This window comes from Medicago sativa, chromosome 2 (genome assembly GCF_051527215.1).
Source record: "Medicago sativa cultivar Bolivia chromosome 2, Bolivia_mono, whole genome shotgun sequence".
In the NCBI taxonomy this organism is placed as follows: Eukaryota; Viridiplantae; Streptophyta; class Magnoliopsida; order Fabales; family Fabaceae; genus Medicago; species Medicago sativa.
Genome location: NC_140750.1, coordinates 16,428,797 through 16,448,579, shown reverse-complemented (window position 1 = coordinate 16,448,579; position 19,783 = coordinate 16,428,797). Strand labels below are relative to the sequence as shown.

The window sequence follows — 19,783 nt, the reverse complement described above, 5'->3', positions numbered from 1 at the left end:
CTAAAGTTTAAATCCAGCTTATAATATTGTTTTATCATTCTGTCTTATATCAATTATTCTCCAGAACATTTTGGTCCGTGTTAAAATAACTTTATATTTTAACTTAATATTGTTTTATCAGTCTGCTTTTATATTAATCATTCTCCAGAACATTTTGGTCCTTGATAAAATAGTTTTCACATTTTATCTTAATATCATTTTTCTCATTCGACTTATATAATCATTCTCCAGAACATTCTGGTCCTTGACAAAACTATTTAATCATTTAAGGTTTATTTAATCCAGAACATTCCGGTCGTGTATAAATCAATTGTTATATATCTAATACTCTAATCTTGTTAGACTAACATTTACCAAGAACCTTCTTGAGTATACATACTTATTTAAGTTGCAGGACTAAATTTTAAAAGAGTCACAATTCAAACCCCCCTTTCTTGTGACTATTTCTTCCACTTCAATAGGGATATGCATTTGATCGAAGTTGATCTAACAATTTGAATTGAATAAACATCTGAACAAAAAAAAAACAAACAATGCTGAACAAAGACGACGAACAAAACAATATCGTACTAAGATGACGAAATCTCAAAAGAAAAATTAAATAGATATGAAAATCACTTATTTAAATAAAAAACATTTTAAAATGATGATTTTTAGTAAAAATTGATCATAAACCACCATTTTTGAGCAAATTAGGTCATTTCCCACATCAGTTCTCAATTCTCACACAAAAATTCAAAATAGAGGCAAAGAGAAAACAATTTACAAAATATCATTTCTTATTCCAGATAAGGTTGCGTTAGAAAAGTAAACATGTCCCCACAACAAGTTGTGGATCCTTTTCAATAAATAAATGTTGCACGTTATGACATGGAACATCAATGTCAGAAAAACAAAAACAAGAAACCCGGTACATTGTTTATGGAGTATCTCACACGTATTCATTTTGGTCATTGACTTGCTTTTGGTCGTTCTCTAATCACTTTTTTTTTTCAACTTTGCATCCTTTTTAAGACTAAAAACAAAGATTTTGGTGTTTAGCTTAACCCTAACGGGATATATATAAATTGTTAAAGTCTCACATCACCATATGCTTTGTGAAAAGCATTTTCCCCACATATTGACATATATAATTCATGTTTCGTTTTCGGTGACGTTTAGCCTGGGAACAAACTCTTTTTTCCCACCATGGGAAAGTGGGACCATTAATGACAGGTGGCGGTTTCAACCTGCTAGTTAAAAATAAATAAAAAATCTTATTACTTATTTTATTCAGTTTTATGTTTTTTACTATTTCATCTCCTTGCTGGAATAAAAAACTGATTCACATGCTTGTCTCTTTACTCCTGTACCCTTTCCCCATCAACACAAAGAATACTACTATTTTCTATCATCCATCATGAATGCTTCAGGCAAACGACCCATTTCATCATTCTTCTCATAACTCAAGTTTAACTCAATCTTTTTGTATAACAATGATGTATTATTATCATGACAGCCCACATTCATCTTTTTGCTCTAAAACTAACACTCATCTATTTTTGTTTCATTTGACTATCACTGATTGATAGGATCCGAAAAAGCAATAACAATATCGAAGAATTCATGAAAAAAGAAAACTATCTTTGCATCTATGAACAAATTTTCGGAAGATCAAGAAGTTGCTGCAATTAATTAATTGATTAACAACGTTGCAACACTCCCTAATCTCACCTTCAGAACCTGTCAACAACCCATATGCATCTTGGCTTTGGCAAACTTTACTTTCCAGATTGCAGCATGTCTGAAATTTTTTAACACCATTCTCCATCTTCCTCTTTGAAAAAATATAATAAATTAAATTGTAAACAATTTTTTGGGTATCTTTTTTTATGCCTTTAAGACCAAAAAGTTGCTTTTAGGTAGCCGGTATTAGATCTCAGCCATTTAATTTAAATACTAATATATCTATGGTGAAGAACCCAACTTTCCCATGGTGGGAAAAAAGAGTTCGTTCCCATGCTAAACGCCACCTTCGTTTTCCTTCTTTTGTTTTACCCAATGACAGATTTGAATATTATTTAGGTTTTGTAAATCCCACAAACTATGAGGAATTCAACATCTTTGTTATTTGTGTTTTTAAATTTAATTCTGTCACAATTATTAGTAGTACATCAAATTTGAATTTTGCAGTATTTTAATTGGACTATGACCGATTTCTGTTATTGGGACAACTTGCATTGTTCCACACTTGCTTGCACTCAAGGTTATAGTTTTCAAATAATTTTAATATATTAAACTGACTTATAAAAAACAGAAATAATACAGCATTACAGAGAAAAAAATCATATGTGAAAGATTGCGTAGATCGATGTAAACAATTGCCACATGTTATCATAGAAAACTCACAGCAATTTTCTTAAAATATTGTTTTTACTAAGCTAATAAACAAATTTAAACTACAGGTTCATATACAGCTGAATTATCGGGTGCATTACTTGGTAAATACTATAGAGCTATATAACTCCTTCTATTGTTGTCACATGTATGATACTAATCGGGTGCATTACTTGGTAAATACTATAGAGCTATATAACTCCTTCTATTGTTGTCACATGTATGATACTAAAAAGTTAAGAATAATCATTTTAATCTCTAAGTGAATGATGAGTTGTGGCTACAATATTTGAATACTAAAACTTACAAACAAAAAATACATTTGAGTACTAAATAGTTAACTAACTTTTGGTAGTGACTAAATAGTTAACTAATTAAAGACACATCTAAATATCAAAGTGACTAATAAAAGATACCTTTAAGTTTGTTTTTGTAAAAAACAAAGAGTGCATATTTTTGTAATTTTGATATATTTAAAAAAAATAAAATCGAAACATAGTGGAGGCATATGTCTTTGTTTTTGTCATATAATTTTCTTTTTTAGTGTATTAAATACTAAAATAACGATTTTTAAAATTAGGAAAATGCTAACAAGTGCCTTTGGGGCATTTGTTAATAAACTAAAACTAGAAACTTTATCTTGCAAATTGTGTATTTGACTTATTGACATACCAAAAAGTAACTTTTTCTAAATACTCATTTTTTGAACAATTGTTTCCTTTTTAAATCCTTAACTAGTGTCCTAAGGGCACTTGTTAACACAACCCTTAAAACTAAGTGGAGGCCATAACCCACACTATCCACACTACCCACAAGGTGGGTTTGTCCCTAGTTCAATTGGTTTATGACAGATGTTTCAAGCTTGTGGAGGTTTGTATTGACTCTGAGGTTGTTATTGAGTATGATCAATAAAGGGTTTGTCAACGAAATGCATCCTTAGTTAGGAGAGAAATCGGTAGGACATTCCTAAAATTGGTAGTGGACATTTGTTTACTCCTAAATATAATTAAGTTGTTAGTTGAGAACAAAAATAGTTGAATTAAGGGTCATATGAATCCCCAATATAGTCGAATGAAAGATAACCGAATCTAATAAAGATGAATACGAGATTGAAGAATCTTTCTTAAGTTCAATAGGGTTCACACAAGTCATGGGAGTGTTAGAAGCAATAAAAGGCATGTGGAACTTGGCGATTCAATGTTTTACACGTGCCCCATGTTTATAGTGTCACTAACCGAATGAACTATGTTCACAAATGCACGTTTTGAAGCAATGTAGCATGCATTGATAAGGAAAAATAGAAAATGACGCAAGATTGGGAAAACATGCGCTAGACCTAGAGTGCCACATACATACAACAACATGAAGATTTACATATTATCTGAATAAATAGCCAAACCATGCTAGATTTTGTAGGCTAGAATGTACTGGCCAACATGACTAGTTTTTTTTCGATAAATATCATACTTGTACGTTTGATTTGATAGACAATCATTCAAATCAAGCTATTTTATGCAAATTCGTCCTTTATTTTTCTACTTTACTTTTTACTTATGCAATTCTTAGTATAATAGCTCACAAAATACTCAACTTCTTACTTAACACATGGAGTTGTTAAGAAATCGAAGTGTAAATGTTTGATGAGCAAATAAAAGTACAATCGAAAATTATTAGCTGATCACTTGACTAACTTTTAAATTCTAACTCAAAGAATCCTTGATCAAAGAAAATTAAAATACCAAAGTATACTTCTCATAAGAAAGAGAAGGTTAAAATAAAAAAAAAAAAAATATGCGTTATGGAAGTATATTTATTTTTGTTGTAAAAATCTTCAATAAAGCACAATACTATAAATACCCCTGGGCATGACTTATATACCTAGTATACCTAAAAGGAAGCAAGAATCTTTTGCTCGAGATCTTCGAGATGAAATTAAACCTACTTTTGTCGGTCTTGTTTGTATCCCCCGAGTTAGCTTGTGGATGAAATTTTGCATGAAGACAGACAGGGCAGCTAATCGACCTATTAAAAAATTATTTATGCATGCATATGCCTAAACTTGGACAGCTAAACTTCTTTTGTTAATAATATCCATATATGTGTTAACCACGTGCATGACATAATAATTTGTTACATTATTCAAACTTTAAGTTAGCTGGATCAAATCTAAACCTTTGGACTTTTTAGTGCTTTAGTGCATTATTGATGATATAGGGTCTCTTTGATAAACACCAAAAAAGAGCTTTTAGCTCTTAGCTTCTAGTTTATAAGCTCATTTGACAAAAATAGCTTTGTTTGGTAACACTTTTTGACCATGAGCTTATAGCTTATTTCACGAGCTTATAAACTATTTTTCAGAAGCTATTCCAAGTAGCGTTTGAGCTTATAGCTTATAGCTTCTCATATTTTCTTCCACTTTTACCCCTATTGTTTTATCTAAAATCCATTTTTACCCTTTTATTATAATTTAATTCAAACCTACAATTCCCTAATATACATCCCTCGTTTTTTTCTCTAATAAATATACATCCCTCGTTATTTTTTTTTTTGACAAATACATCCCTCGTTATTATTTATCTCACTTGCCTTATGTTGCTGACAATATATATACCTCCATTTATCTTTTGCCTTATGTTGCTGACAATATATACCTCCATCTATCTTCTTTTTTTTTTTTTTTACAAAATACCTCCATTTATCTCTTTTGCCTTATGTTGTTGACAAAAAATATATATACATCCGTTGACAAAAAAGTATATATATACCTCGTTATACTTAAATAAATTTTTTAGTGAATAAAATTTAATTTACAATATAAAAGATATATTAAATTTATAAATTTCAATTACTTTTTAAAAAACAAAATTGAATTAAGAATTCCTGAATATTTAAATATCAAGTTATATAAACTTTATATTTTGAATTAATAATACCCTTTTATGTCATTTTACATTTATCAGCTAGTTAAACCGCTAATTTTACCAAACACTTCAACTAGCTTATCAGTCATCAGTCATCAGCTAGCTTATCAGCTAAAAGCTATCAGCTAGCTTATCAGCTATCCGCTATTTTTACCAAACAGAGCCATAATCCACAATTCATTAGTCTAAAACTAATCTGCTGCCCTGTCCTAAGCTTTGAATTTAACGAAAAAGAAACTTTGATATTTTTTAACAAGCTATGCTTTGTTAGTTTGACTTTATTATTAAGTTTGGAAACTAATCTGCTCGAGATCCCGAATCTAATTTTCAGTGACTCTTCACCTCCCTCCAGTTAATTGTTTCCATACTTGCTTAGGTAAATTGAATCGTGTAAAAGCATTCAAATCTGATCGTTATAATGATGCTTATAAATTTTTGACTATGAACCAAATAATGTGCTTAAGTGTAGGTGACTCATAAAATTATGGCAAAGCATGTCACAAACAAGAAAGCGTGACATTGATCATATAACACGACTCATAATACAAGTCTCATTATAGTATAATACCAAGAAGAACACGTCCTCTCATATACAAGGCATAGGATTTCAAGTGACATGAAATGTGCCTAGTTATAACTTATTTATTAGTGGCATCTAGTCACAAGATTTCAATAAGTGCATTTACGCTAATTTATTTATATTACACTAGCAATACCATCCTCTAATGATTCTACTATGGATGCTATGGTGGCTAAATCTAGTTCTGCAGAATTTGAGTTCACAAAGTTGCATTGTTTTCTAATCTCTCCTTTTGTCCCTGTTAGCACACCAATATTGCCCATTTTAATCATTGCAGCCTTAAAGCTCTCAAAGAAAGCGTTTTGATCGGTGCTGAATTTGTTGACAATACTAATGGTATCTGCACCTGATGTTGAGAATAATTCTTGATCACTTTGAAGCAACCCCTTTTTCACTTGAAGATTGGAGTAATAGTTCTTGTCAAATTTATCGGGAGTTGTTGGATCGAAATTGGTAAGGTTTGTGCCAGGTCCACCATTGGGACATATTGTGCGCAGTTGTTGTAAGTAAGTTGTGTTAAGAGTTGGATCGGGACTTCCAGTACTGCTGAAGTTGTACAATCGACTAACAAATTGTGCGCAATGAGCTCTTCCAAATGTATGAGCACCTGAAATTGAGAAAAATATATAAATCAATAATCATATATATAACTTTTATGTTTATGTAACGTCAACATCATCGCTAAAATGAGCACGAACCCGAGAGTGCAACTAGATCAGTAGTATTGAGGCCTTGAGCAGTAAATGCAGCTTTAAGTTGATCCAAGGAATTGAATGGAGCCGGAAGATTTTGATTTGCAAGTGTTCGGTTTGCGGTTAAACCATCCCTTCTTCCTAAAGGAACCGTCCAACTAGGACCTTGTGCCTGTATTATTTCAGCATAGGTAAAACGAGTGTTACTCTCAAATTGATTTTTTAATTTAATCATAATAAAAATAAGGAAATTGCTTGATCTCCCGAGAGAATATCACGCGAAATATTCCTGAACGTATATATATTTTTATTTGATTGCAACCATATCAAATGCACATATTATGATATTATATACTCAGAACAGAAATATAATCATTTAAACATTGCATTTGAAATTTAATGATGAACAAGGCATTAAATTACAGAAATATATTTAGAATTAGGGCATATATATGTACCAGAACAGAGGATGCTTGAGCAGCAAGTGCAAGAATATCAGCACAAGAAACTGTGTTAGGACAAGCACTTTCTACAGCAGTTTTGATCTGATTCACAACATCCAAACCTCTTAGAGAGTTGTTATTTGGAAAAGCTTGTTGTTCGCTTACGATTGTAGCAGTATTGTTCAGCAAAACTGAGGCATCACATCCCTGTGAAAATTATAGATCACATTATTTTTTGACGCATAAATTATAGAACATATGGTAAATAATATTGTTATATAAAAAACCTATTAAAAAGTTACTGCTAACATAAAAACTTAAAAAATTTGAGACTTCCACTGTTAAGTTTAAAAAAGGTCCTATAGAATACAAGGGTACTCTAACCCGTTATACTTTGAATATATTTCGAAAAGACAATTTACACAGGTCATAAAATAAAAGATGAGATAAGTCGTTTTTTGTTAAACCTAACTTTACTAGTTCAGTAAAAAAAAACTTTACTAATAAGAAAGTTGATTCATATACACTTGGCCTTCAATTTTTAGACAATACTAGTTAATACATAATTTTATAAAATAAAACAAAAAGAAGTGCAAGATAATTAATACAACCCTATTTTTTTCGAAAAATTATATTTTTGTACTTCTCTTACTTTTCTTAGGCACATTTTACATGTTATTTTCTCTTTATCTCTCTTCCTTTTATATCAACAACATATCACATATATCATTTAATTCAATTTATTCCTTCTCTCTTTAGTGGTAGAATGGTTTTAGGTGTAAGAATTATTTTTCTATTTTTTCCTTTGTTCCTTCTATTTTTAGTAAATGGGACATTTTAATAAAAGTTCGATCAAAAGACAAGTAATGTCAAAAGGACGATTGAAGATAGATCTAATTTGACGTCTTTTTTAGGAAACGTATGTTGATTAGTTGTAGTAGAAGATTATTTACCATTTTTAGTTGTGTAATATATAGGAGTTGCGCATGGATCGAACTAACTATATTATTTGACCATATTATATTATAATATTTTAAACTAATAGTTATAAACTAAAGATAATATTAGAAATATAAAGTAGTCAACTAAAGACGTGTGGATACATAAATTACCAGAACAAAACAGTCATGAAAGTGAAGCCTGACGAGACTAGCAAGCATGCGAGGATCTGTCTTAGAAACATTTGTTAAAACGTTGCTAACAATGGAACTAACAGTTGGACAAGTTTTGCTGTAAAAAGTGGGACTAAGTTGTGCATCTGAGGAAAAGGGTAGTCCTCCAAGCACAACTAAAAACACAACACACCACACCGAAGTTGCTAAGGAGTTCATTGTTTTGAAGAGTGAGAATGTGCATATAATTTATTGTGAGCATTTATTTATAGACAGACAAATAGCCATGACTAGTAATAAAGTCTTGTTGTGCAATGAACGGTGAGAACATTACCTAGCAATTATTAAGGGTTTAAGGTGTAAATATTGACCTAAAAATTAACGTGTAAATTGTAGTACTAGCTATAGTGTCACGTCTCTCATGTCATGTGGACCACAAAGATGGCAAATCACCATCGAAGTTTCTTATTTTCATTGTTGAAATTGTTTGTTGTATTTTACCTAAAATCAAATGGCTCTGTCTATACGGGAACGTGGTCGTCACGAATTTGTTCAAAATTCAAAATATCTCAATCTCAATCGCAATTTGCTGGCATTCAAACTTTAGCATATACGTTTGTCTCCATAGGAAATTAAGGCTGGTAAACCCCAAAAAAAGAGCTTTTATCTTTATAAGTTCATTTGACAAAAAAAACTCTGTTTGGTAACACTTTAGCTCTGTTTGGTACAACGAACTTATAGTTTATTTCAGGAGCTTATAAGCTATTTTTCAGAAGCTACTTCAAGTAGCATTTGAGCTTATAGCTTTTAGCTTCTCATTTTTTTCTTTCCATATTTACCCTTATTATTCAAAGCAAAAACTATCAGCTAATTTTACCAAACACTTCAACTAGTTTATCAGCTAAAAACTATCAGCTAGTTTATCAGCTAAAAGCTATCAGCTAACTTATCAGCTAAAAGCTATCAGCTACCTTATCAGCTATCAGCTAATTTTACCAAACAGAGACGAAAGAGAGGTTGGAGATAAAAGAGGAGTATTCCATTTTCCTTTGTTTGGTTACCAAATAAAGAGGGAAAAAAGAAAGTTTTGGTGGGACCAATAAAAGAGTGTTTCCCCCCAAAATGGAAAGAAAATAGTAAAGGGAAAAGTGACATTTTAATGAAACGGACAAAAACGCTACCACGTATATCCAATAATTATGTGTATTGTCAACAATGTATAGTTGATGAGTATATCCTTAAAAAAAGGGTTGATGAATACTAGCTGCTGATATCTTGACTAAATCTATAACTCGTCAACAATATAACAATAAAAGACACATTATTTTACAATCAAATTTTTTTTTTTTTTTGAGGAAACAATCAAATTGTTTTGTTTAGTGAAATAACATTATCCTTCAATTAATATATCTTCCTGCGGTTTTAAATATAATGGTTGTATTTAAATCGTTGTTAAACAATTACTTCAAAGTTCTTTAAAAAATACAATTACTTTCAAAGTGAAATATATAAGATTAATGTGAGAGTAATATAACATTTAAATCATTATTTTCAAAAGGAAATATAATGATTTAAAAGTTTTTTTTTTTACAAAGCATAACAAAGTGAAATATAATGATCATTTAGATTAATGTGAGAGCAAACTTAGAATAAATTTATTGGAGTTGCATTGAAAAAGCATAACAGCGATTATTTTAATACAAAACTTTTTTAAACAACACTTATTCTGAAATGAAGAGTGTTACTTTGAGAGTTGTCTTAAATAACTTAGAACTCATGTTTTAACGGTCCAATTTAACTAACGGTTGAACAGCAACAAGTTATAGCCGACCTCTCAAAAAAAAGTTATAGCCGCCCCGATTCTTTTTATTAATTTTTTCAAGCCCTATCTTGCACATTTATAGATCCGCCCTAGCTGGAAGTATTGCACTAATGCTCACACCAACTTGTTGATGGTCTTCATAGAGCTTTCTTTTTCAACATTCGACACCTTCATTATGACATTTCTTTGTGGACTTTTCTTCGCTATTAGGAGGAACACCTCTGCCATTATTATCAGTTCACCTATTTTGCTTTATCTTATGGTACAATGATTATTGCCACCTGTATATGTTAGGTAAAGGCATTTATAAACAAAGTAGATTTTGTTTATCAATCATCATTAACACAATGAAGTTCATCCTTTTTTAGTGTTTTAAGAAGCAAATGAAAATTTGGAAATAATTGGTATTTATTGAGAAAAATTAATGTTTAAGTTTTTGAAAAATAAATTGGACAATTTTTATTTATGCTATACTAACATATGCTATAAAGATACACGTTGGTATTTCGCATGAAAATTTATTAAAATAAAATACTCACAAAGCAAAAAATATACCATTAGGCTTTGTTTGGGAGTTTGGAGAGGAGGGGAAAGAAGAGCTTTGAGGATGGAAAATATAGAGGGAAATGGAGAAATTTTTCTCATTTTTTTGAAAGAGTGTTTTTTTTTTTTTATAAAATGATAAACTAATGTTTATGCTTCTGAAATTTTGGGTTTCTTTATGGCTATGGAGCACGCTTTGCTGCAGAGTTGGGGAAACATTTGGTTGGAGAGCGATTCAACCAGTGTGTTGTTGGCTTTTAAGAACGTATCTCTGGTGCCGGTCCGTTTGAGAAACAAGTGGCATAATTGTTTTTAGGGTAGGATTTCAGGTGATCTCTTCGCATATATTCCGAGAAGGGAATGGATGTGCGGACTTGCTAGCTAATCATGGTCACTGTATTCAGGGAGTTTGGTGGTCCATCGCTCTTCCAGATTTTATTCAGGTTCCGTTCTTTTCTGACCGTTTTGGTTGGCCTAAGTATCGTTTTCCCTAGTTTTGCTTATGTTTTTCTTTGGTTTTTGTTTTGTTTTGAGAGTCAGGTCTAGCCCCCGCTCTTTTGTACATATTTTCCTCTTAATAATATTATTTTATGGGTTCGGCGACATAGGATGAGACTCATGTGGAGGTGCCAACTTAGTTAGGATGTCGACGTGTTTCGTTGATGCCTGCCTCCCTTGATTCAGCTAGAAAAAATATATATTTTTAATATTAAGAATATTATAACAACATAAAATAAATTTAAAGAATTCTTATAAACCCTCCAAAACCCCTCAAAATTCTTCTTCAATACAACTTTTTAGTTCCCCAAATGAGGAGGTTTTGTAATATGAAGAAAAATTAGCCCCCCAAAACCCTCCCCTTTCAATGTACTCTATTTCTTCACTTGCTTCTTTTTTTTTTTTCTTTCCAAAATCCTCTCCTCCCTTCCCCTTCAAACTCACAAACAAAACCTTACGGTGCAAAGATTACAAGCCAATATAGTAAAGGTTTGATTAGTGAGAACCATTATAACCCACTTTCATATTTGAGCATTTAAGTGTTTTCAAAAGTAAACCTAATTTATTTATAATATTCAATGCTAGGATTAAATAAACATTCAATCTCTTTAGAGCAACATTAATTTGTTTGGACACAACACACAATCACAAACACAAATAGTGTAATTTGGACACACACATAAACATGTATATCTTTTTATACTTATGCATGTGTTCCCAAATCAAAATGATTTGGGTTTGTCACTTATCAAGTCTTACTCATCTCTCCCATTCAACATCTTTCAAATAAAATTTATTAAATGAGTTTTCAATCAATAACTATATATCACCATATTTAAAAATTAAAATAATATTTAATTAAAACTTATGAACCTTATGAAAATAGGAGTTGCACTTGAGTGTCACTGACCTCTGGTGTTATTGGTGTCTTTGTTCCTATTTTTCTCTTAACCACTTATTCTCTCATCTAATTAATTTATTTTAATCATTCATCCATCATTCTTTCACATCTAAAATGAACTAAAAGCACCAATAATACCAAACATCAATGACACCTAAATATTTTCTCAAAAAGAGAGTGTGCTTAATAAAGTACATTTACTCTATAAACACTAAACGTTTTTTCAACCAAGTATCCTCTTCGATGAGGGATCGAGCCTTAAATCAAATTATTAAAGGATTTATCTGTATACCACCCGTGTCACCATAATTGAAAAGAAACACTTGAATTTTTTAGTCAAAAGTTTGTGGAAGAGTGTGTTTGTTATATTACTCCTTCATATTATTAGATGAGAGTAAATTAATTAGTTGCACATATATATGGGATCGTGTGTTAAAATTATATGGAATGGAGAATCTATAACTTAATTCAAAAGAGGTAATAACAGCAGTATTTGTATGACCGAGCCTAAGCAGGAACAAATCACTGATTTTTAAAGTCGTAAATTTGATAAATTGTTCAATATCAGCCGGTGATAAATGAAATTACCCAATTTTTTTTTTACTAAGTTTGTTAAGTTATAGAAAATATACAATACTATATGCATGGATACTAATTAGCATGTAAATTAATGGGAAATATCATACAAAGTGGATAAAATATAATAAAATTAATGCTAAAGCAAGTCTGAAATAAGAAACATAAAATTGATCATTATGAATACACAGCCCAAAGAAACACTTCAAATGAAATACAAAAGATTTTTGCTCACAAAGCATCTAATAACTATCTCACACATACCATGAATGTGCATAGTTATAACTTCTTAATTTATTAGTTGCTTCCAATCACTACATTTACATTGAGCTAACCATACCCTCCTCAGATGAATCTGCTGAGGCAACATTGATAAGACCAAGTTCTGCTGATTTTGAATTAACAAAGTTGCATTGTTTTCTAATCTCTCCTTGGTTCCCGGTTAACACACCAATATTTCCCATTTTGATCATAGCAGCCCTAAAGCTCTCAAAAAAAGCTTTTTGATCGGTTGCGAATTTGTTGACAATGCTAATGGTATCTGAACCAGATGTTGAGAACAACTCTTGATCACTTTGAAGCAAACCTTTTTTCACTTGAAGATTAGAGTAATAGTTCTTGTCAAATTTATCAGGAGTCGTTGGATCGAAATTGGTAAGGTTCGTGCCAGGTCCACCATTGGGACATATTGTGCGCAATTGTTGTAAGTAAGTTGTGTTAAGAGTTGGATCGGGACTTCCCGTACCGCTGAAGTTGTACAATCGGCTAACAAATAAAGAGCAATGAGCTCTTCCAAATGTATGAGCACCTGAAATCGAGAAACATATATATACATAATCATATATATTATTATTGTAACATTCGCGTCATCATTGTAACGACCAATTAGAATTTTTTATACAAAAACTTAAAAAATGTTACATACCGGAGAGGGCAACCAGATCAGTAGTGTCGAGACCTTGAGCAGCAAATGCAGTTTTAAGTTCATCAGTAGTATTGAAAGGAGCTGGAAGATTTTTATTAGCAAGTAATTGGTTTGCTGTTAAACCATCTCTTCTTCCTAAAGGAACCTTCCAGTCAGGACCATCTGCCTATTTTATTTCATCACAAAACAAATAAGCAGAGTTAATAAGAAATTGAATTTGAAAATTCATTGGTAAATGAGAAAAATATATAGTATAGTTTGAGGAATATATATACCAGTGTAGATGATAATTCAGCTGAAAGGGCAAGAATATCAGCACAAGAAACTGTGTTAGGACAAGCCTTTTCCACAGCTGTTTTGATTTGATTCACAACATCCAAACCTCTTAATGAGTTTCTGTTTGGAAAAGCATCTTGTTCACTCACAACGGTATCAGTTTTGTTTAGTAAAACTGATGCATCACAACCCTGTTACAATCATGGATCACATAATTTAAATTATGATTATAACATAAGCTTAATAATATTATGCATGTTATTGTAGCCGGATAACTTTACATGACTGACTTTAAAACCTTTAGGCCATCGATAACTTTATTTTTCAAAAAAGAAAGATTGGATTGAAATATTTAAAAGAAAAAAAAAATAGTACTTTATGCAATCTCTTTGTATTACTAATTTTGCAATAATTTGGAGTCTTTTTTTATTGTGTATTAGAATAAGAAAGAACATTGAAAACAGAGTGTTGAATGATTAGTTCTGAGGTGCGAAATATCTACTTAAGAATGTTATAATGTATATTTTTTTTCGGTTGAGAAAATTAATAATGCATTTTTTTATTACTGACATGTTACATTCAATGGATATAACTAACCTTGTTCGACCCACCGTCATATACGGATATACTAATTAACAAAACAGAAAGGCAAAGATATCTAATAGTAAAGTCACTATTCGAACTCAAGTTTGCTAGGTATATTACTTGATATATTTTTTAGTTGTATACTCCCTCCGTCCCGGAGTATCTGACCCATTTTCTAAAAAAAAGTGTCCCAAAATAACTGAGCCATTTCAATTTTCAATACAACTTTCATCATTCCCAATACAATATAACACTAAATAATACTACTTTTATCATTCCCAATACAATATATTCCACTTTCCCCTTTATTTATACATTTTTCTTAATCTGTGTGAAATGAACCAAGGGGTCAGATAAATTGGGACGGAAGGAGTAACATATGTTATACTATTAGTTGTATAACATAGATAGGAGCAGCACAAGGATATGCCAAATATATTACTTATTTGCTATATTTGACTTTATTCTAATTTATATTATATCTTACTATGTACTAATTCTACTTAAATGGGAAGATCATACTACTATAAGATTATAGGTATACCAAGAAGTCAAGAATTTATAGCATGTCATACACAATAAGTAAATGAATGAATGAATATGCAAAAACTAGAAAGTACACATACTTGAACAAAACAGTCATGAAAGTGAAGCCTGACAAGACTAGCAAGCATACGAGGATCTTTCTTAGAAACACTCCTTATGACTTCACGAACAATGGAACTAACATTTGGACAAGTGTTCCTGTAAAAGGATGGATCAAGTTGTGCATTTGAAGAGAAGGGTAACCCTCCAAGCACAACCACAATACAGCACAAAGCTATTGCTACAGCACGAAGGGAGTTCATTGTTTGTTGTCAAAGTGAAAGTGAAAGTGAGAGTGAGTATGTGCATAAAATAAGCACTTATTTATAGAAAGAGAAATGACAATGAGTCATGAATGGCTCCTAGAAAAGGCTTGTGGTTGATGTGTGAGAACATTATTACCATTGAGGTGTGAATATTGACCGAATAAAACAAGGTCCAAATAGTACTGCTACATATCGTGCTACTCGTATAAGTGGACCCCATAAAAGCCAACCCCACGAATCGATGTTGCTCATTGTCACTCAATGAAATCCATTGCACCTCAACAAAATCAACGAGTACGTTGATCCATGAATTTATAACAAATAGTTACTCTCTCCGTTCCTTAATATAGATGATCTAGTTGAGAATATACATTATTGACTTGATATACTTTGACCATATTTTTTTACTAATTCACAAAGATAAATAATATCATGTAAGATGTTGTTGGATTCGTCTCGATGAATATTTTTAAAATATTAAATTTTCATAATTTTTTTTAGTTGAGAATTGAAGATATCGAAGATAAAACATATGCATTGGTATGTGTGTCGAAGTCAACTAGATCATCTATTGAGGGACGGAGGGAGTATAATAATAGCTCAATATATCAACATTTCAAACTAGCTTCCAATTGTGCACTTGTTAGTTAAAATAGTCTCCTATGTTAAAATAATATATCAATATTCACAATAGCTCTTTTCATATAACACCATGTACAATGGGAAAAAAATTTCAATACCCTTCAACACCAACTTTTTCAATTTCCAACACTCCACATCATTTTCTCTCTCTTAATTCAACACTCATTCAATTTTTACCACTCCAATGGTAAACATTCAACACCCTACCCCACCACTTTTTATTTCTTATTCTTATTTAATTTTTGTTTTTATAATTACATAAAATTATAATTATCGATTTAAATTAAATTAAAATAATACAATTAATTTTTTTTAAAAACAATATTTATTTAAATAATTTTTTTCTTAACTTAAAATGCAATACATAAAATTATAATTATTGATAATTGTTGGGATTTTGGTAGCTAAATGGGTAATCAGAAGAATTTTGGGTGTTGAATTGATTGTTATTGGGATCCATTTCACTAATCAAAGACTAAAACTTTAAAAGAAAGACTAATAATGAGATTAAGAGAGTGAAAAACTTGATTTTTTTTTCTGTGTCCAAATGAAATGATCCAAGTCTCTATTTATAGAGAAAAAAATGACGAATTTTGGTAAAAAAAAAATATTTGAAATGAAATAATTGAGTCCAAATTATTAAGAAGATAAAAATCCAAGCAGCCAATCGTAGCAAGCCACGTGGCAATGTTTTTATCACTTCCCCTTTCTCTTTCCGCGTTTCCTGTTCCTCACAGCCTTTGTCGGCGCGTGACGTGCACGCGCCATTTTCGGCCAATCTCGCGAAGCCACGTGGCAGGTTGGACAGCATTTCAACTTGTTGAATTAATTCACCATCTCTTTCCTCCAAGTCATGTTCAATAAGGGCACTACAATGGTTAAACATGTTGAATGTGGGATTCAACAACCCCATTGCACATGGTCTAAGGATTGAATGATAATAAGTATTTATAAAGATTGAAATGACAATATTAATGAAACATTTTAATATCAGCGACTATTTTGACTAACGAAGTGTACAATCACATATTTTTGAAATTTTGATCATTGATGAAATATTGTGGCTACTCGTTGCACATTTAGGTACTAAAACGACTATTACCCCCCAAAATCAATTGGTTCTGTTGAACCATGGCACGTGGGCGGCACGAATTCGTTCGAAAAGAGTATTATAAAAGAACTGTTGTTATTTTTAATAGATAAATAAAATTACAATTGTCATTGAAAATTTGTAAAGTCGATTTTTGAATTTCAATCATGATGTCTGGTCTAATAATTTCAACATTTTCGTTGGCTGACTTAAGATTATAGACAAGTAATATGTTATTTGATCAATCATTTTATGACAACATAATGTATTATATCCTTCATCTAAGATATTTTAGCTTCTTTAATAATTTTTTGTTTGTTTTGATTTTCATATCAATATTTATATTGAATTGCGTATCTTTGGTTATCTCAAAAGTTTTCAAAAAATTGTTAATCAAATAACATATCTACAGTAAATTACATCCATCATCTTTCAAAGATCTTTAAAATACATTAGTATACACTCATCTTCACTTCAATGTAAAATGTAAAAAAAAAAAAAAATACACTTATTTTTTAGGAGAGGTTTGCAATATATTATTCTCTTCCCTTATGTTAATTCTATATTTTGCTTCATTAATAAACTTGTAGGTTTTAAACTTATACTTTTTTAATAATATCATCAAACTTTTGTAAAAACAAAAAAAAAAAATTAATCTTGTTAAGCATATTTTTCTTCGTTGTTTGATTTGATCATTAACCTATAATAAGCATGCTTCCTCATTCTCATCCTTCTCATCCCTCCTTGGTCCTGCAAGACTTAAATAATATTTTTTTGCAGAACTTATCTCTTTTCAGTGCAAATTGGCATCTGCTATGACACCAAGTTGCACTAAAACTATGACACCAAGTTGTTTTGGTCTTCTTTTGTTTGAATGGTAAAGAATTTCATATAAAAACTCAAATAAAACCCAAAGAATGAGGCACACTTTGATATGCAAATACAAAGTTCGCCAATTTTATGTCAAACACAACCCATCAAAACCGATATACAAACATGTATGTTGGAAGCGTTTGCGGTACATTCGTAAAGTGTATCAGTATAATTGTTTTCTAAATTAATAAATTAATAGTGATGAAGCCAGAGAACAACGAGAAATATTTTATTATTATCTTATGATGTACAATTAGGTTACATGTAAACTCTATTTACCAAAAAATATAATGAGTTGAGGAATAAACAATATAGTATACATGCTCTAATATTATGCCTTATTAATTTAGTTGTTAAACGGACATCCACTTATAATATTCATAACGTTACGAATAAAGTCATCTATATATTAGATAAAGTCTTTGAGATAGGGACATTAGTCACTTTAGTCCCTGAATAGAAAATGAGTCGTCATTTTAGTCCTTCAATGTAGATAAATTGTAAAATAGTCCCTGAATGTATACTCCGTTGGTCACTTTAGTCCCTAAAATGAACTAAAAGAGTCTACATTCAGAAACTGTTTTGCAATTTCTTTGCTTTCAGGGACTAAAGTGACTACTTCTTTCCCATTCAGGGACTAAAGTGACAGATTCCCCTTTGAGATATATTAGGTAAAGCTGTTAGGTAATGATTATCGCCGCATGTAAACATTAAGTAAAGTCATCCATAAACCAAGTAGATTTTGCATATCATATGTAATTCTACGTAGTATTCAGCTTTTTTTATTAAAAAAAAAATAAAGAAAAGGAAAGCTTTATAACGATCAAATTAAGGGTGCGTTTGTTTCAGCTTTAAAAAAAAAATAGATTTTGAGGTAAAAGAATCTAGAGATTTTTTTTGTAGAGAATCTAGAGATTTTTTTTGTAGAGATTTTTAAAAAAATATATTCTATTTGTGTTTGTTTACTATCCTAAAAATCATTTTTTGAAGATTTGAAACCCTTACACTTGAGCTCCTTGTATTTAGAAAAAACAATAGATTTTGGAAAAGCTACTTGGAATAGATTTTCATTTTGAGCCTAAAAATGATTTTTTTAACAAAATGGATTTTTTCAAAATCTAAAACAAACACTACAAAAACAAAAAAAGTGATTTTTTAGTTAAAAAAATAGATTTTTTTTCAAAAAAATCCAAAACAAACGGACCCTAAAGTCTATTTTGGCCATTATAGAGCTTCTTCGTTCTTCTTTATAAAATGATTATTGCATATCATGATCTAATTCTATCAAGGTAGATTATGCATATCATTTCTAATTCTATCTCAAAGTATTATGTTTTGTTTATTAAAACAAAAAAGAAAGGTAAAAAACAAACTAAGAAATTCGTCGCCTAAATACTCCACGTATATGCGCAAGCAGGATAATATTCAATTGGAGAGGTGGAGAAATCCACATATTCAAGAAAATAAGTAATACCTAATACCATAGACACTTGCTCTTTTTTCTTATACATAATTAGCATGTACATAAATAGGAAATATAAAAAAGTGGATAAATCAAGTGTAAGATCTTCCATACTGATTAGAGGTAAAAAATATGTTAAAGACGAGTTAGACTTTGCAAGATCCGATATGGTTTGTCAAAACATTTAAGGTCTAAGTCTGATTTATAGCATATCGTAGGTATATTTATTAGGCATGTGTCTAGGTTTCCTAAAGGGTGATATACCTTGTAATTTGTTTAAAAGACTATTTCATCTGAACATATTTAAACAAGAGCAATGATATATATCAAGAAAGATTTTATCAAGAAATTGTCCCGAAATTAATGTTAGCCAATAAAATCTCAGCATGGCCGGAAATCATGGGGTGGTGGGTGTTATGTATTTTTTTGTTATGAAACTTTAATAAATAAGATTGAAATCTAAGGGTGATTATTCTGTCATGTCATTCTTGAATCCATCAAGAAAATCCATTCTTGATATCTAGCATTTTCCTTTAAACAAATAATATGATATATGTTACAAATAAGTGAATTAATAGACTAATATGGCATGTTGCTTATTTATAACAAAAATAA

General features: G+C 30.6%; 2 protein-coding genes and 1 long non-coding RNA gene across 3 annotated transcripts; 1 reads left to right on the top strand and 2 right to left on the bottom strand.

Annotated features, from left to right (window-relative positions):
* Window positions 1-5,794: 5,794 nt before the first annotated feature.
* On the bottom strand, window positions 5,795-8,364 carry LOC146944994 (peroxidase 15-like). The gene is made up of 4 exons (XM_085743376.1): window positions 8,125-8,364; window positions 7,028-7,219; window positions 6,576-6,741; window positions 5,795-6,484 (listed from the first exon to the last, which is right to left on the bottom strand). Exons 1-4 carry the CDS (start codon window positions 8,341-8,343, stop codon window positions 5,994-5,996), a joined length of 1,068 nt encoding a protein of 355 aa, XP_085599502.1. The 5' UTR covers window positions 8,344-8,364; the 3' UTR covers window positions 5,795-5,993.
* A 4,249-nt stretch (window positions 8,365-12,613) lies between these two features.
* Window positions 12,614-15,132, bottom strand: LOC146944992 (peroxidase 15-like). Its single transcript, XM_085743375.1, has 4 exons — window positions 14,877-15,132; window positions 13,665-13,856; window positions 13,390-13,555; window positions 12,614-13,272 (listed from the first exon to the last, which is right to left on the bottom strand). The coding sequence occupies exons 1-4, from the start codon at window positions 15,096-15,098 to the stop codon at window positions 12,785-12,787; spliced, it is 1,068 nt and encodes a 355-aa protein (XP_085599501.1). The 5' UTR covers window positions 15,099-15,132; the 3' UTR covers window positions 12,614-12,784.
* Window positions 13,856-15,126, top strand: LOC146944993 (uncharacterized). Its single transcript, XR_015026203.1, has 2 exons — window positions 13,856-14,388; window positions 14,621-15,126. It is a non-coding gene; the product is annotated as an uncharacterized LOC146944993 (long non-coding RNA).
* Window positions 15,133-19,783: the final 4,651 nt, after the last annotated feature.

Excerpts from the sequence above, each read along its gene's own strand:
- LOC146944994 (XM_085743376.1), bottom strand. The coding sequence starts at position 8,343 with ATGAACTCCTTAGCAACTTCGGTGTGGTGTGTTGTGTTTTTAGTTGTG. Across the intron at positions 7,220-8,124 it reads TTCATGACTGTTTTGTTCTG|GGATGTGATGCCTCAGTTTT; the intron begins GTAATTTATGTA and ends TAATTTTCACAG. Across the intron at positions 6,742-7,027 it reads CTCAAGCATCCTCTGTTCTG|GCACAAGGTCCTAGTTGGAC; the intron begins GTACATATATAT and ends GAAATAATACAG.
- LOC146944992 (XM_085743375.1), bottom strand. The coding sequence starts at position 15,098 with ATGAACTCCCTTCGTGCTGTAGCAATAGCTTTGTGCTGTATTGTGGTT. Across the intron at positions 13,857-14,876 it reads TTCATGACTGTTTTGTTCAA|GGTTGTGATGCATCAGTTTT; the intron begins GTATGTGTACTT and ends TGATTGTAACAG. Across the intron at positions 13,556-13,664 it reads CTGAATTATCATCTACACTG|GCAGATGGTCCTGACTGGAA; the intron begins GTATATATATTC and ends GAAATAAAATAG.